This window comes from Pan paniscus, chromosome 20 (genome assembly GCF_029289425.2).
Source record: "Pan paniscus chromosome 20, NHGRI_mPanPan1-v2.0_pri, whole genome shotgun sequence".
Taxonomy (NCBI): Eukaryota; Metazoa; Chordata; class Mammalia; order Primates; family Hominidae; genus Pan; species Pan paniscus.
The window spans coordinates 46273684-46292134 of NC_073269.2; the positions used below are offsets into that span (position 1 = coordinate 46273684).

Consider the following 18451-nt stretch of genomic DNA (forward strand, 5'->3'; position numbering starts at 1 on the left):
TCCATATTAGGTCACATTCACAGGCACTGGGAGTTAGGAACATGTCTTTTCTGGGGGCCACAATTCAACCTACTACATCTGAGAATAAAGGCGTTTATTTTTCTCCTTTCTACAGCCTGTGTTCTTCACCTTGCCTTACTCTACTAGCCAGGACCTGCAGTGTAATTATTGACTAGCAATGAGTTTGAGGATCTGTGAATGAGTAATGATAAAACACAACTGATGCTCACCAAATAAAATATCTCAGTACTTGAGGTGGGACAGAGACAAAGAGAAGGAACAGTAGCCACACACACAGGGCAAATGTAAACAGTTTTGGAGATGCCTAATGTTCAAGGTAACAATAGGTAATTGGAAAATGATGAAATACAAAAATGACTTTTCCATTTATACTTTTGATTGAGCAATTTTGGATGTACCTTTATTCCCTTTCAGAAGGGAAGTGATCCAGGAAAGAGCATATTTAATTGCTGTACTAGGATGAGATTGGAATCAGGGAGATATATTCATAACTATGTTGTAATTTGGGGAAATTAAGTTATTATACTTAGCTGCCCTCTCAGTGACTTGTTTGTAATATTTACAGAGGTGGTTTGCAGAGGTCTTCCAAATAAGAAAGGGGTTTTTATCAATGGTAATATGTTTGGGTTTTATTCTAGGGGGAACGAGAAACTCTATTCTAAAGGGAAAAGAATTACGTACAGATTTTCAAAATGATCTCCATCAAAGCCATTTGATGAAAAAGATTTTAAATGCACATATCCAGGACTTGCTCCTATAGATTTTGATTTAGTCTGGTTTGGTGCATGAAGAACAGTATATGTAAGAAATTCCCCTAAATCCATCCTAAATAAGAGGATCACTGATTTACCCTATTATCCTATTCACCTATTTTACCATTCTTTTTTTTTTTTTTTTTTTTTTGAGACAGAGTCTCACTTTGTAACCCAGGCTGGAGTGCAGTGGCACAATCTTGGCTCACTGCAAGCTCCACCTCCTGGGTTCACGCCATTCTCCTGCCTCAGCCTCCCGAGTAGCTGGGACTACAGGCACCCGCCACCACGCCTGGCTAATTTTTTGTATTTTTAGTAGAGACGGGGTTTCACCATGTTAGCCGGGATGGTCTCGATCTCCTGACTTCATGATCCACCTGCCTCAGCCTCCCAAAGTGCTGGGATTACAGGCATGAGCCATCGCACCCGGCCTATTTTACAATTCTTAAAAGTCACATCATTTTCTGAGGTATTTTGCCTTCTTTTAAATTGCACTACAATAATTTAGAGTTCTCTAAGCCAGGAACCAGCAAACTATAGCCCATGAGCCAAATAGCTCACTGCCTGTTTTTGCATGGCTCTTAAGTTACAACTGTTTTTTCCATTTTTTTAATGGTTGAAAAAATCAAGATTTTGTTTCATGTAAACACTTTTTGAAATTTAAATTTCAGTGTCCATAAGTCAAGTGTTATTATAACACAGCCACACTTATTATCATCTGTGGCTACTTTTGTGCTGTAATAACAGAGCTAAGTAATTGTGACAGAGACCATATGCCTCCCAAGGCCTAACACCTTCACTATCTGGTCTTTTAAAGAAGTTTGTTGAATCCTGCTCTAAACCATTTATTTCTAATGTATGTTATTTCTGTTTATCTTTTATTTCTACTATGAGGTACAACCCCCATCCCTGCCCCAACACAGAAAAATAGCATTATAGCATTTGTTTACTCTTTGCTTTTTTTTTTTTTTTTTTTGCAGATTTGGAATACAAGTATATTACCAAGAATTTGCTTTCAGAAGAGAATGTTTGCAAAATCTATTTATCTCAATTGCAGACAGGGGAAAAAAGTAAAAACACCATCCATGAGGACACCATTTTCAGAAATGGTTTGCAGTGTAAACATGAATTTGAGAGACAAGAGAGACATCAGATGGGATGCGTTAGTCAAATGCTAATCCAAAAACAAATATCTCATCCTCTACATCCAAAAATTCATGCTAGAGAGAAATCATATGAATGTAAGGAATGTAGAAAGGCCTTTAGACAACAGTCATACCTTATTCAACATCTGAGAATTCACACTGGTGAGAGACCCTATAAATGTATGGAATGTGGAAAGGCCTTTTGTCGAGTGGGAGACCTTAGAGTACATCACACAATCCATGCTGGGGAGAGACCCTATGAATGTAAAGAATGTGGGAAGGCCTTTAGACTTCATTATCACCTTACTGAACATCAGAGAATACATTCTGGTGTGAAACCCTACGAGTGTAAGGAATGTGGGAAAGCCTTTAGTCGTGTTAGAGACCTTAGAGTACATCAGACAATTCATGCTGGTGAGAGACCTTATGAATGTAAAGAATGTGGGAAGGCCTTTAGACTTCATTATCAACTAACTGAACATCAAAGAATTCATACTGGTGAGAGGCCTTATGAATGTAAGGTTTGTGGCAAGACCTTTAGGGTACAACGACATATTAGTCAACATCAGAAAATTCATACTGGTGTCAAACCCTATAAATGTAATGAATGTGGGAAGGCCTTTAGTCATGGCTCATACCTTGTTCAACATCAGAAAATTCATACTGGTGAAAAACCCTACGAATGTAAAGAATGTGGTAAGTCCTTTAGTTTTCATGCAGAACTTGCTCGACATCATAGAATTCATACTGGTGAGAAACCCTATGAATGTAGAGAATGTGGAAAAGCCTTTCGTCTTCAAACGGAACTTACTCGGCATCATAGAACTCATACTGGTGAGAAACCCTATGAATGTAAGGAATGTGGGAAGGCCTTTATTTGTGGTTATCAACTTACTTTACATCTGAGAACTCACACTGGTGAGATTCCCTATGAATGTAAGGAATGTGGAAAAACCTTCAATAGTCGCTATCATCTCACTCAACACTACAGAATTCATACTGGTGAGAAACCCTACATATGTAACGAATGTGGAAAAGCCTTTCGTCTTCAAGCAGAACTTACCCAACATCACAGAATTCATACATGTGAGAAACCCTATGAATGTAAGGAATGTGGGAAGGCTTTTATTCATAGCAATCAATTTATTTCACACCAGCGAATTCACACCAGTGAGAGCACCTACGTATGTAAAGAATGTGGGAAGATTTTTAGTCGTCGCTATAATCTTACTCAACATTTTAAAATTCATACTGGTGAAAAACCCTACATATGTAATGAATGTGGGAAAGCCTTTCGATTTCAAACAGAACTTACTCAGCATCACAGAATTCATACTGGTGAAAAACCCTATAAATGTACAGAATGTGGGAAGGCCTTTATTCGTAGCACTCATCTCACACAACATCACAGAATTCATACTGGTGAGAAACCCTACGAATGTAAGGAATGTGGGAAGACGTTTAGTCGGCACTATCATCTTACTCAACATCACAGAGGCCATACTGGTGAGAAGCCCTACATATGTAATGAATGTGGGAATGCTTTTATTTGCAGTTATCGACTTACATTACATCAAAGAATTCACACTGGTGAGCTTCCATATGAATGTAAGGAATGTGGAAAGACCTTTAGTCGTCGGTATCATCTTACTCAACATTTTAGACTTCATACTGGTGAGAAACCTTATAGCTGTAAAGAATGTGGGAATGCCTTTCGTCTTCAAGCAGAACTTACTCGACATCACATAGTTCACACGGGTGAGAAACCCTATAAATGTAAAGAATGTGGGAAAGCCTTCAGTGTTAATTCAGAACTTACTCGACATCACAGAATTCATACTGGTGAAAAACCCTATCAATGTAAAGAATGTGGAAAAGCCTTTATTCGTAGTGATCAACTTACTTTACATCAGAGAAATCATATTAGTGAGGAAGTCCTATGCATAATGTAAAGAGAATACGATGGCCTTTAGAAAATGCCCTTTAGCAGAGAATTTGTAATTTAAGAAATTTTCTGTTTGTTACGGAACATGTGGGAATCCCTTTTACTTCATGCTCACAATTTATCAGAAATTATTTCGTATGTTAAAGAGTCGAAAGACTATAGCATCACTCAGTCCCTGTTAGACTTTAGAAGATTGATACTGATGCACTGCATCCCAAACCATCAAGGGCCTTTTCCCCTACAAACTGTTGTTGAACATGCTTCTCTAAAATGCGATAATAATGGGCCAGGTGAAGTGGCTCACACCTGTAATCCCAGCACTGTGGAAAGACAGGAGTTCGAAACCAGCCTGGGCAACATAGTGAGACCCTGCCTCATGGCTTTAGTGAGCCATGATTGTGCCACTGCACTCCAGCTTGGTGACGGAGTGAGATCCTGTCTCTAAATAAATAAATAAAATGCGGGCCAGGCACAGTGGCTCACACCTGTAATCCCAGCACTATGGGAGGCCCAGGTGAGCAGATCACCTGAGGTCAGGAGTTCAAGACCAGCCTGGCCAACATGGTGAAACCCCTTCTCTACTAAAATACACAAATTAGCTAGGCGTTGTGGCGGGTGCCTGTAATCCCAGCTACTCAGGAGGCTGAGGCAGGAAAATTGCATGAACCTAGGTGGCAGAGGTTGCAGTGAGCTGAGATCGCACCACTGCACTCTAGCTTGGGCAACAGAGCAAGACTCTGTCTCTTAAATAAATAAATAGATTACCAGAAAAATGAAAAGAAAAAAACAGACATACAAAATAAAAGCCCCAGTTTTTTATTATGGTATTTAACTGAGTTAACTCTGTCAGATTGCTGCAAACATTTCTAAATACTTGCTCTCGGTATCTATAACTTTTGCAGAGACCAGAAGCAAACAATTTGTGGGCCAGTGTCAACACATGGACCACACTTTATATAGCACTGTAACGGAAAATGATTCTGTTAATGTAATGAACATGGGAAAGACCAGCCTTGGCCTATCTTTATGATATATATAAATAATATAATTCTCATAATTCCACCTCTGCCTATGTGGTGTTTGGCAAAACATGCCCCTGTGCCTTGGTTTTTAAAATGGTAATAACAGTACCACCTAATAGTATTTTTGTGAGGATGAAATGCTAATAAAAGATAAAACCTTTAAAAGAGTATTTGGCACGCAGCATTTTATCAATAAATATTGCTTTATTTTTTTCATTAGGGATACACTTAGTACGTTCATGTGAGAGGAAGGCCCTGTGGGTGTAAGGAATTTGTAAAAACTGTCCATTACCTTTCACTCCTTATTTAGATTGGAATAATTAACTGGAGATAATATCCAGTAAAATAGATTAAACTTCCATTTATAAAGTCAGAACCTATCTCTGAAAATTAATGTGAGAAAGAAATCTCTAGATTTGATGGGTGTGAAGATTATGAGAGTAAAGTTTTGAAGACTCAGGGATAGCTATAATGCTTTTTTCTTTTTATAACCCAAAAAGCAGGTATGTCAGTCGCTTTTTCTGCCCACAATGATAAATTAAAAACAGCCACTATCCATTTGGAAAACTTAAAAGAATAATGAACACTGTTATGTTCTATCTAGATTCAGCAACTGTTAATATGTTGTCACATTTGGTTTGCTTATACATAATATTTACATATTTTGCTGTAGTATTTGAGTATAAATTGCAGATACTATAACACGTCACATCTAAGAATAAAGGCTGCCTCCTACTTAATTGCTATATAACAATTGTCCAACCTGTCTGTGCCCCAGGGCAGCTTTGAATGCAGTCCAACAGAAATTTGTAAGCTGTCTTAAAACATGAGATTTTTTTTGTGATTTTTTTTAAGCTCATCCACCATTGTTAGCATATTTTATGTTTGGCCCAAGATAATTCTTCTTCCAGTGTAACCCAGGGAAGCCAAAAGATTTGACCCCCAGTAACTTCACACCTAAGGAGATTAGCAATAATTCCATAATCTGTAATATTCAGTCTGTGTTCATATTCTCAGTTGTGTTCATTCTTTTCACTTGTGTAAAGAATGATTTTCATAGCATTTTTAAATTTTATTTTTAAATTCAGGAACCAAATTCATGAATTACATTTGTGCATTGTTCGTCTCTTTTAAAATAAGAATGGCCCTTCCCCCCACAACTTTATTGCAACACTGACTTTTTTTTTTTTTTTTTGAGATGGAGTCTCGCTCTGTCGCCCAGGCTGGAGTGCAGTGGTGCGATCTTGGCTCACTGCAAGCTCCGCCTCCCGGGTTCAGGCAATTCTCCTGCCTCAGCCTCCCCAGTAGCTGGGACTACAGGCGCCTTCAACCATGCCCGGCTAATTTTTTGTATTTTTAGTAGAGACGGGGTTTCACCATGTTAGCCAGGACGGTCTCGATCTCCTGACCTGGTGATCTGCCCGCCTCAGCCTCCCAAAGTGCTGGGATTACAGGCGTGAGCCACCGCACCCGGCCTTCCCAAAGTATTTTTAAATGTGCTTTTTTATCCCCAGTATTTCCCATTAACTGGAATTTGGGATTAGAGACCCAATTAGGGACAGATTAAATATTTTGGCAAGAATACTTAATGGGAGAAATTTTGTATTTCAATTTGTAACCCATTAGGTGGCATACAATGTCATTATACCACTATGGTATCCTTAGTTCTTTCACTTGGTGTAGCAGAACATACATTCCAAAGATGGCCACACCAATATATCCCATTCTGCATGTTCACCTTACAATGTGATACCAACACTCCCCAAGAGGTAGAGCTCATGGTCCTTCCTTTTGAATCTGGCCAGGTGGGCCTGTGTTTATGGCAGGAGTAACACTGTGATTTCCACGACTAAGTCATAAAAGGCAATACAGCTTCTGCCTGACCCACTTGGGATGAAGCCCAGCCACCATGCTATGAAGATGCCAAGTAACCACATAGAAAAGCTAAGTAAAGCTGTCCTGATTACAGCTGTCATTGAGGTAACAGCCGGCATCCAGCACCAAGTGTATGAGGGTATGAGCCTTCAGATGATTCTAACCCTTAGCCTTCAGGCTGTCCTAGCTGGTGCTAAGTGGAGCAGAGAAAAGCTTTCCCCCATGAGCCTGCCCAAATTGCAGATTTACGTGTAAAATATGGCCTGTTTTAAGCCACTAAGTTTTGGAGTAGTTTGTCACACAGCGATAGGTAACTGAAATACTTGCTTCATATGGTAATCACCAGGTTTCTCTGTTGTAGAGCTAAATCTTTTAATTTAGTAAACGATCTGTAGAGTAGTACTTTGGCATTTCGGAAATTTAAAATCTCCAATAATATAATGACACTAGATCAAAAAGAAAATGAAACCATAAAGGACAATTTAGAAATGAATGGTAAGATCAGAATTTGTGAATGTGGCCAAACCTGTGCTCAGTGAAAAGTCAATAACCTGTTAATATATTCAGGAAACAAATATTGAGGGCCAGCACTTTGTTTCTTCTGCTCACCACCCTACTCCCAGTGACTTAATACTGTCTCTTTAACATAGTAATCACTTATAAAACTGTTAAAAGAATGAAGAAGCATTAAACTCAAGAAACTAAGGGAAAAATAAGTCAATATAAGAAAGAAGGGAGGATCATTAAAAGGAGTTAATGAATTTGAAAATAAAATAGACTTATTAAGGCTTTGTGAAAAAATATTAATACTTGATTTTAGTATAGCTAATCAAAGGAAAAAGATAATCACAGCATTGTGAATGAGAATTGGATGTAAGTACAGATGGAGGAGATATTTTTTTGTTTTATTGAAAATTTCAAGGAGGAAGTAATATCAAAATGTCACTCGCTCTTTCTACACTGATATTATAATCCTGATAATACAACAGATGAGGATAGTTCTTAAAAGGCAAAAATGTAGGTGAGTCATTACGAAGAAAGCAGAAATTCTAAACCATCAGCACATTCATTCAAAAACCTAGTAAAGCAATTAAGCAAAATAATTTGTTTACTTGGACTGTCCAGGGATAGATCTGTTCTAGTTTTCTAAATTAATGATGGGAAAGGAAGAGCTGATCCAGTCCAAGTATCTTCAAGATCCATGTTCTCAGTTTTTCTTAGCTTTAAATGGCCAAATTGTGGCTTAGATTGGATATGATAATTTCCTCAATGCTTAACACTGAGCACAATTTTTCACATATTTGAAATCAAGGTGTATCTTACAATTTATGGCATCTGACAATACTTCCAACCAGGTGGCAGTCATCAAGCAGTTTTGTGAAAAGCCTTCCCGGTAAGAATACAAAAGCATCTGCACCAAAATATATAGATTTAATGGCATGTAGGGGTTTGCGTGAATACATACAGTTGAAATTCAATTCTTCCTTAAAAAGAATTGTAACTCATTTCTTTAAGACTACCATACTACCACTTTCCTCAACTTAGACTAATGTCCATTGTCAACCAAAATGTCTGTGATCTCATGGATCCATTATGATTTGCAACTCCAGGTCCATTTTATGCAAATAAGACAGCCATAATATATCATTGTACAAGTCATTTACCATCTAATTATATCATTGCTCAACATTTGCAAATTATTTTTACAAATAACAATAATTGGATGTAACAAAAAGCAGAGTATTTTGAGACATATATTAATGCAAAATATTGTTAATGTATCAGTGGATTGTTCCTCCAAAGTACCAGTGCCTTAACACAACATATCTAAAAGAACGTCTCTGGGAACAGTAGTACTTAATGACACTTGAGAATTGGTTTGTGGGCACACAGCCTTGTGAAGTTTTGAATACTAAATCCCTTTTTTAAAAAAGTGCTTATTATCAGGCTATCAAAAGATTTGAGTCTTTCAGTAAAGAAAATTTGCTTAATTTTATCTAGTGCATGATAAACTTTACTAAGGAAGTCTCATTCAGAATATCTAATATTTTGGGATGTGAGCCCACATTGGAAATGCCATAACCAAAAAAGAGTGACCCCAAAGATAGAATATTCAGATCTAATGGCAGATGCTTAGCTGTGCTGGGAAAGGAAGTGAACTGTATATTTCTCTGCTGCTCACATATTCCTCTGCAATAAATTGCTGGCCCAGTTTTGTTTTTATATACTCACTACTATACTAATGAGGATGGCTCAATTTTTTATTTGAACGTACTATAATGAATTTAAACTTTCATTGGTATTTATGTTTTAACAGGTTTTCACTATTTCAAATATACTTCAATAAATATCCTTGTCTGTGATCATTGGTTTATGTGAATTGGAATTTCAGTAGCTGTATATACATAGAAGTACAATTGCTCATACATCATACACTCTTTCAGTTATGTTAGATAATACTAAATCAACCATGGGTTCTGTATACCCTACTAGATATTTCCAAATTGTTCTCTTAGACTCATGAGAACTGGTAAATTGAGTGCTATAGCTTCAGTTTAGGTATGTTTTTGTATGCATTCCTAAATTTTGACTTAAGCCACTTTTCAAATGTATTTCTTGGCCTATCATCATTCCTTTACTTTGACTTTCATATTCTTGGCTTTCTCCATTATTTTTGTCTTGTTGTTTTCTTCCCTCTAATTGACGTGAATGTCATTCTGGATACTTTGCTATGTTGATGCAGTATTTTCCACCATATGCATATAGCCTGACCATGCATTCTATCTTTATGAGACATTTTAAGATTTATAGGTTATCAGTTATGTAATCTTTGCAGATTACACAAATAAAATTTTATTTTCCAGTATTTATATTTATTTTTCTTATTGCAATAGCTAGAATCTTCAGAACACAGTTGAATATTATGGTAGTAGGTATCTTTTGTTTCCAAATTTAATGGAATATTTCCCAACATTTTTTTCTTTGGTCCTGTGTTTCCTCAAGAACCTACATTTAATCATTTACTATAATATTCACTCTTCATTTGGGGATAAATTCTCTGCTGACTTTAAATTTCCTTCAATATATGTAGGGGTAGAGGGAGGATGCCTACTTTTGTAGTGATTGTTAATTTAAAAACTGCTGAATTTTTTCCAAGGCCATTTTGTTATCTATTTTAATTTTATGTTTTTCTCCTTAAATTTATTGATGTATTGATTTGTACTTCTGACTTTATTAAATTTTAAACATTTCTTGTAATATGCTACAATTTTTGTCATACTGCTAGAGTCCATTTGGTGATATTTTAATTAGAACTTTTTCATCTATAGTCAAATAAGGCAGTATTATAGTTTCTTTTTATTTTATTGGTAAGATTTTAGAGTTGTAATGATCTGTTCTTTAACACCTAGAAACAATTTGTCCTTAAAGTATTTACATTTTTGTATCTTGATATTACATTTTATGATTTGCTAAATTCACTTAGCTTTAGCAGGGTTTTTTTTTGTTTTTTTTTTTGAGATGGAGTCTTGGTCTGTCGCCCAGGCTGGAGTGCAGTGGCGCAATCTCGGCTCACTGCAAGCTCCGCCTCCCGGGTTCACGCCATTCTCCTGCCTCAGCCTCCCGAGTAGCTGGGACTACAAGCACGTGCCACCACGCCTGGCTAATTTTTTGTATTTTTAGTGGAGACGGGGTTTCACTGTGTTAGCCAGGATGGTCTCGATCTCCTGACCTCGTGACCCACCCGCCTCGGCCTCCCAAAGTGCTGAGATTACAGGCGTGAGCCACCGCGCCTGGCCTAGCAGGGTTTATTTTTTATAAATTACTTAGAATTTTCTATAAACACAATCAGGACATCTGTCAAGACAGTTCCTTTTAATTTATATTTCCTTTATTTGCCATACTGCACAGGCTAGGGCATTCTGTAGAGTGTTGAATGGAAATGTTCAAAGCAAGGCTGGGCGCAGTGGCTCACGCCTGTTATCCCAACACTTTGGGAGTCTGAGGCAGTTGGATCACCTGAGGTCAGGAGTTCAAGACAAACCTGGCCAACATGGCGAAACCCCATCTCTGCTAAAAATACAAAAACTAGCTGGGTGTGGTGGTGCACCTGTGATCCCAGCTACTCGGGAGGCTGAGGCAGGAGAATCGCTTGAACCCTGGAGGTGGAGGTTACAGTGAGCCAAGATCGTGCCACTGCACTCCAGCCTGGGCAACAGAGCAAGACGCTGTCTTAAAAAAAAAAATTATCAGAGCAGACATCCTTACCTTGAGTCTGACTTTAGTGAAAAAGCAGTCAATAATTTATCATAAAGTTCTATGTTAGCTGTTTATTTTCCCTAGATATTCTTTTTGTTTTTTTGACAAATCTTGGGGCAATTTGCCATTGAAGTCATCTGAGTCAACCTTTCTTTGCGGAAAGGATTTTTAGTGGTAGTTTCAAGGACAATATACCAAAAATATTGAATTTTTCTATCACAGCAAACAATTGAAAATGAAATCAAAAAATTTTTCATTGATAAAGAACATAAAATACTTAGGAATATATTTAACAAAACAGATGCAAGACTACTACCTAAAAATTACACAATTTTGTTGAGAGACGCTAGGGAAGGCCTTAATAAATTGAAACATCTTCCATAATCACAGATGAGAAGACCCAATGTTTAGAAGTCATTTCTCAAATGATCTAGGGATTCAGTGGAATCCAGTCAGAATTTGTTCTGGAGCACAGCAGTGAAGTGAGGATTGGAGGGAGCCGGTGTAGCTGCACTTTGAGGTAGGTTCATTAGCTGTTGCAAAAGGCTGGTGATAGTCACTGTTGGAAGATGATAGAGGAGGAGAGAGAAGGGACTCAGTAAGCATGGCAGCACCTCATCTTGTGCATCTTTCTTGATAAGGAAAGGGAGGTCCCTGGCTGTTGTCATGAAAATGTCAGCTGCTTGCTCTGTGGAGAGGAAAGGAAGAATACGGGCAACCATTGTCTTCCCTTTTTGGATACACATGATCTGTACAAAGCGGTCATCACTAGACCTCTCTTGTCCAGGCTGTTTCCCTCTTAAGTTGTCATACATGCTACAAATTCCGTACTTTCGCTCATCCATTAGAGCAGGTCGCTGTCTTAGACTTAGGAGATAATGTCTTTCATAGTCCTCCACATCAAGGAGTAAACTGTAGGTTTTCTTAATTATGATGGGTTTTTCTTCTCTTGTCTCGAATTTGTTTTTCTTTTATCTCATCATCCTCACTCCAAGATGTCACAACAGCATCAATCATTTTTCGGGGATTATTCACACTAGAAACAGTAAGCTTTCCCAAAGAGCCCACAAATTGTACTGGCTTATACGTGCGCTCCAGTTTGGCCACTTGAGGGGTAATAAGCTTGGTGTGCTCCTTTTTAGGGCCATCGCCTCGTATTTCTTCAGCAGCTGATGGTTTCTCCAGTTTTTCAAAGTAATTCTGGTAATAAAAATCATCCAGGTGGGGACAATTGCTTTGCAGTTGCATCATCTGAATTTTAGAGGCCCAATCCTTTTCCCACAGCAACATGAGATTGGCATATGGATCCTTTCGGAGATGATCTTGATGACTTCTCCAGTGACTTCCTCTATCTCCTGCACCACTGAGATTCTGATGCTGATTTCTATTCTGTTGCTGTCTCTGATGCAAGAGTCAATGGTGTTGTGGATGGAGGGGAGTTGTGTCCAGTCTAAACACTGGGACTTGAGATCTTAAGTTTTGCAAGTGAGGTCCTGGGCCAGGAGGGCACTGCTGTGGAGGTGGTGTAGCAGAAGGTGGAGCACTAAAGAAGGCATGGAAGCCTGGTGCTGGGGGAAGCATCTGCCCAACTTGCCCTTGTAGCAACTTGGGATTCATAGCAGCAAGTGGACTACCAACAAATCCAGGGACCCATGCAAACTGGCTGGGAGACATCTGTCCAGGCTGTAGCTGTGCTCCTCCAAGAACTGTGCTCTCTGAAGGGGGCTGAGAACAGGAGGAACACTAGGAGGAAAAGGGTGACCCAGGAGGGAAGAGTTCAGGACACTGTAGAGCTGATTTGGAGGCATCCTCTCATCATAGGGACCAGGATAACATGGTGGCATTGGGGGCCGAAAAATGGACAGGCTTTGAACGCAGAATCTTCCAAATTGGCTTTCGTTTTCAGTTGCTGGTTTCAGGCGGAGGAAAGTCTGTGGAATAGGACTGCACAGGCTCTGTTGGGTAAAGCTGGGTACGGCCATCTGCTTAGGTGGGGTGCCTATGGGGACAGCTCTAACAGGAGGACTGCCAATGACAGGTGAAGTTGACCACCTTGGTAATGCATGTTCAGAAAGGTCCCAATCATTTTCTGGACCCTGGGGAGCCTCTGAGGCAAGGCATATTCTAATACAGACACTGTAGACATTTCCTAAGTGAGCAGTGGTCCTCGGATTTGCCTCATAACTTCAGATCCATCCCAGATACTGGAATTCAGATTTCCTGGTTGGGGTTGTAAAACTGGCCTGGTCTGCACTGCCCTCATGATAGCTGGATCTTCTAGTTCATTTTCAATCACCATCTTACTGAGCCTTTCTGCCAGATTTTCCTCATGGTCACCCAACAAGTCCATTTCTTCCCTTTCTCCATTGCCTGTTTGTTCATTAACTGCCACTGGTAGCTTTTCTTCCAATTCAGCCAGGCGCTCATGTGCTTCCTGCCAATCATCATCAGCTGCACCTGACCCAAAAATATCATCATTGAATTGATCAATCTCTACATCTTCTTCTCTCAGTCCCTGAAATTCATCTTCGTCTTCATCCAGAAGACAATCCTCCCAAGACTCATAGTGGAACATTCTTGGGGAGGTGGGGAGGGAGTGGGGAGGGGAGTGGGGGAGGGAGGGAAGAAGCACTGACTCCCTGGGCTCCTCCATGGGCAGGTCCTCCACCAGCTTGCGACCCCTGGCCACCTATTTCTGTTTCTCTTTTTTTGTTCCTATGAATTCTAGTTACTATCATGTATCATTTCCTTACTCCAATACAACTCTGCTGTCATTTACTTCCTTTATGCTGTTATTGTCAAATATATTACATTTCCATGTTATAGGCCCAACAATATAATTATGTACATACTGTATTATACAACTGCCTTTTAAATTTATTAAGAGAAGTAAAAAGAAATGTGCATTTGTGCTGCTTTTTGTAATTTTAATTATATTAATTTTGTTCTTTTTAAAAATGTGGTTTTGAATTTCCATGTGGATTTACTTGCTTTGTTTGAATAACCTTTACAATTTCTTATGTGGTAGGTCTGGGAAGGGCTTTATTTCACCTTCATTTTTGAAAGACAGTGTGTTACTGCTTGACAGAGCTTTTGTCGTTTGAGTACTTTGAATATATCATCCCACTACCTTCATCCCCTCCATTGCTTTGGATAAGAAGTCAGCTGTCAATCGATTGGTGTTCCATTGTAAGTGACACATCATTTTTCTCTTATATTTTTCAACATTTTCTTTCACTTTTAGCATTTCTAATATGATAGGTCTGTTCATGGATATCTTTGCATTCATTCTGATTACAGTTTGTTGAGATGCTTGTGAATAATGTTTATTCAACAAATTGTGGATGTATTTTGCCATTATTTCTTTGAATATTTTTGTGCTCATTTCTCTTTCTCCTTTCCTTCTGGTATTCTCATTACATGTATGTTCATGCACTTAAAAGTGCTCTGTTCATATTTTCTTGTTCTTCAAGGCTCTGTTCATATTTTCTTTGTTCTATTTTCTCATTCTATTTCATTTTATTTTCTTATTCTTTTTTCTAGTGGGAAGATGGAATTGAGGTTGCATAATTTCCATTGATCTGTTTGAAAGTTTTCTATTTACTCGCTGATGAAATTTATTTAGCCCTTCTAATGAATTTTTTATTTTGGTTACTGTAGTCTTCAACTCCAGAACTTACATTTGGTTCATTTTGTCATTTCTCCTTATTGATTTTCTTTATTTGATGAGATGTTATCTTTATATTTTCCTTTACTGCTGTGAATATATAATGGCTACATCGAAGTATTTGTCTATTAAATATGACATCTGTTCCCTGTCATAGGCCAACCTGTTGCCTGTTTTTTTTTGTTGTTGTTTTGTTTTGTTTTGTTTTTTTAACAGAGTCTTGCTCTGTTGCCCAGGCTGGAGTGTAGTGGTGTGATCTTGGCTCACTGCAACCTCTCCCTCCTGAATTCAAGCGATTCTCGTGTCTTAGCCTAGTTATAGGCACGTGCTACCATGCCTGCCTAATTTTTGTATTTTTAGTAGAGATGGGATTTCATCATGTAGTCCAGGCTGGTCTCAAACTCCTGAGCTCAAGTGATCTGCCAACCTTGGTCTCCAAAAGTGCTGGGATTATAGGTGTGACCCACTGCACCTGGCCTGCTTGCTGTTCTCCTGTGTATAGGTCCAACTTTCCCATTTGTTTGCATGTCTTAATTTACTTTTTATTATTTTCCTAATAAGTAGACATATTAGGAAATATACTGTAGTGATTTGCCTGTCCCCTTTCCAGAGCTTGTTCTTGTTGTTGTTTGCTTGGTTATGTATTTTGTGTTTTGGCTAAGCTATTTTAGTAAAATCGATTTCCCTTTCCCCTTGCAGTGTGAAGTATTTTGTGTTGTTCCTCAGCCTTAAACATATGCAGTTACCCTGGTGTGACAATGGTTTTAAACAGGAGTCTTTTTGACTATCTTTCCCTATCTCTCTGTTAAGATGACTGCCTCCTTGGTATTATTTCCGGCCCACTAAGCTCCGCTGCCTTCTATCTGGTCACTCCATTGTTTTCAACATTTCCTTGGAGCATAAATTATTAAGCAGTTTAATATAATTTAAGTCAGGCAGGGCTAATTTTTGAGGGCAGTTTTTAAGGTTTCTTTTGACCTTTGGAGGGCTCCTTAGCTGTCTCTTCCCATGGAATTATCTGATTAACTACCTGGCCTATGGTTTATGTCGTTGTGTTTACTTTGGGGGAGCTATTTGTTTGACACTGTTTCAGATAATGTCCATTCCTTTGGAGAGAGCTTCAGAGCTCTATTCTTATGGACTGCCACTTCCTCTGGACAAAATCTCTGAACCACCATTCTGGGTAATGGGCTGGGTGGTAGCCATCTTGTTTTTTATGTTATGAAACCTCTGCCTTAGAAGCAAGTGGAGGCAAGGGCAATCTGGGTCCAAATGAGTTCACTCTGCCTGGGTAGAGTTTCCAAACTCTGGGTGGGGCTGGGGGAAGCAAAGGAGCCCCAAACCTCTTAGTTGCGTTCACCAGGAATTTAGCCACTTTAACCAAGAGCTGGTGGGGATAAGAAACCCTGGAGGCATGCCCCTCCTGTTGATATATGACAAACCTTGATTGACAGCTGCAGCCCCATCATCTTGGCAGCATCCACCCACAGTGAAGCTTCTATCAAATTGAGCTGTGAAGAGTAAAAGGGAGTTGTGTCTTAAATGCCACAAATTCTCTTACCAAGTTCTTGGTTCTTACCAAGTTTTAGTAGAATTTCTTGATATTTCACTTCCTATATACTCTTTGGACACTTTCAGACCTCAAATGGCAAGGTTTTTATACATTTTTTTTGCCAGTTTTATTAGAAAATGAGTTTGCAGAGCCCCCCCATCTACCATCCAGAAGTGGAACTACATATAGTCATTTAACAATAGTTTAGCATTTTCTGTCATCTCATTCTGGAGAATCATAGATGTGGCAGAAATACATATTCTTGAAGAAAAAAATGTCTCCCTTATGGGTACTGTGATTTCAACAGGGTGTGGGATAAGTACATGACAACATGCATGGGATAGACACTCTGTTCTCTACAGATCTGTGCTTTGGAGTTAGAGAACATAAAAGATATATTGATGGTTATTACTTTTGACATGTGACAATCTAGTTGTAGCGTTTAAGATTAAATTTGGTTGTGAGTAAAATAGTAAAACTGCCCCAAATTAAAGTGGATAAAATATAATAAAAGTTAATTTCTCTGTCATATAATATGGATGTAAGCCTGATATTGTGGCCTTGCTCTAAACCAATCATGAATTTTACCATTCTGGCATCAGAAGGGAATGAGCACTCAGACTTATACAGAACTTGGAAGAATAGTAAATAATTCTGGTTACCCTTCACCCAGATTTCTCAAATATTAATATATTAAGCTAGTTTGTTTTAAGAGTTTTCCAGAATTGCCAAAATATTCACTTACATCCTACTTGCCATAAGTTATGTCACATGACAACACCTTGGAGAAATAACTGCAGTCCTTATTCTAGATAGTCATAGCCAACTATTAATAAAAATTACTGGTTCTATAATCATGAAAGCAGGGTAGAATGGATATGGGGGCCTAATAAATAACAGATCCTGACCCACTGAGGAATCCTGGAGATGGTTTCATTTTGATTAATTACAAATGAAGACAGTGAATCCCTGAGACCACAACTTGAGCAGAAGACTCATTGAAATGGAATGGTATTCTGGAAATTAAGACACACAGGTCCGTTTATCCCTCATACCCCAAGCTGGATGATCACAATACCCTGTAAAAGGATGACAGAAATCTTGTGTCTACTTTTTCTTCTTTTCTGGGGAGTCTATGAACATTCAAGACAACATCCATGACTGAATATTCTAAAACAAGTTTCTTTACAACGCTGCTCAGAAACACCATGACAAATTTAAATCAGAGCAATATCTCCAAAAATGGGAGGCAGATTAATGTATCATTTCAGCCAGGCCTTAAAAGGAGATAAACTTCTCAGCTATCACCATACATAAAACATAATTCAATAAAATACCAAATGCAAACAAGAGCAGATCATAGAAATGTAAGTTGAGAAAATTCAGAGTGAACTTCTGACCTTAGGATGACATTTTCAACTCTGAAACTATTAAAAGAATTCTAACAAAAGCAGCATCTTTTTTTCCATACCTGTAACTGCCATGTGCACTCACAGCAGCCAGATTTTTTGGTCTCTAATGCTTTTTTCCTCTAAAAGGAACCAGGACTCCCTAAGATAAGAGGGTATTAAATCATGAGTTGATTCCATGACTCAGGACAAGAGGCATGGGGGACATGAACCAACAAACAGGGTCAGTCTTAAACATCCTCTTATGGCCTGAAAACAATATTCCTTTAAAACATCAAAAGAAAAAAATAAGCAGTAAAAAAAAAATGTAAATGGATTCCTACTGGCCACATTATGTCAATTTGAGCATAAATAATAATAATTACTACAGGTGCTTCTCAACTTACAGGGAGTTATGTCCAAATAAACCCATCATAAATTGAAAACATCATACACCGTATGTGCATTTATGGTCTACAATATTTTCAATTTAACAATGGGTTTATCTAGATATAGCCCCATTTTAAGTCAAGGAGCATACTCTGACTGAGTATGTCTTAGTTTTGTGTTGCTATAAAGGAATATCTGAGGTTGGGTAATTAATAAAGAAAGAGGTTTATTTGGCTCAGTGTTCTGTAGGATTTACAAGAATCATGGTGCAACATCTGCTTCTGGTAAGGGCCTCAGGCTGCTTCCACTCATGGCAGATGAAAGGGGGCAGTGTATGCAGACATCACATGGCAAGAGAGGAAGCAAGAGGGTGAGGAAGGAGGTGCCAGGCTCTTTTGAACAACCAGCTCTCACAGGAACTAACAGAGTGATAATTC

General features: G+C 38.5%; 1 protein-coding gene and 1 pseudogene across 5 annotated transcripts in view; one reads left to right on the forward strand and one right to left on the reverse strand.

Moving 5' to 3' along the window:
* ZNF546 (zinc finger protein 546) overlaps positions 1-9123 on the forward strand; it is a 39612-nt gene extending 30489 nt beyond the window's left edge. For all 5 annotated transcript variants that reach the window (XM_055103620.2, XM_034944278.3, XM_008964949.5 and 2 more), the window contains one exon: positions 1754-9123. In XM_055103620.2, the coding sequence (XP_054959595.2) occupies positions 1754-3870 (2117 nt within the window). In that variant the 3' untranslated portion in view covers positions 3871-9123. The remainder of the gene's footprint in view (positions 1-1753) is intronic.
* On the reverse strand, positions 6497-13163 carry LOC100993330 (protein PAT1 homolog 1-like; annotated as a pseudogene).
* Between the last annotated feature and the right edge of the window lie 5288 nt (positions 13164-18451).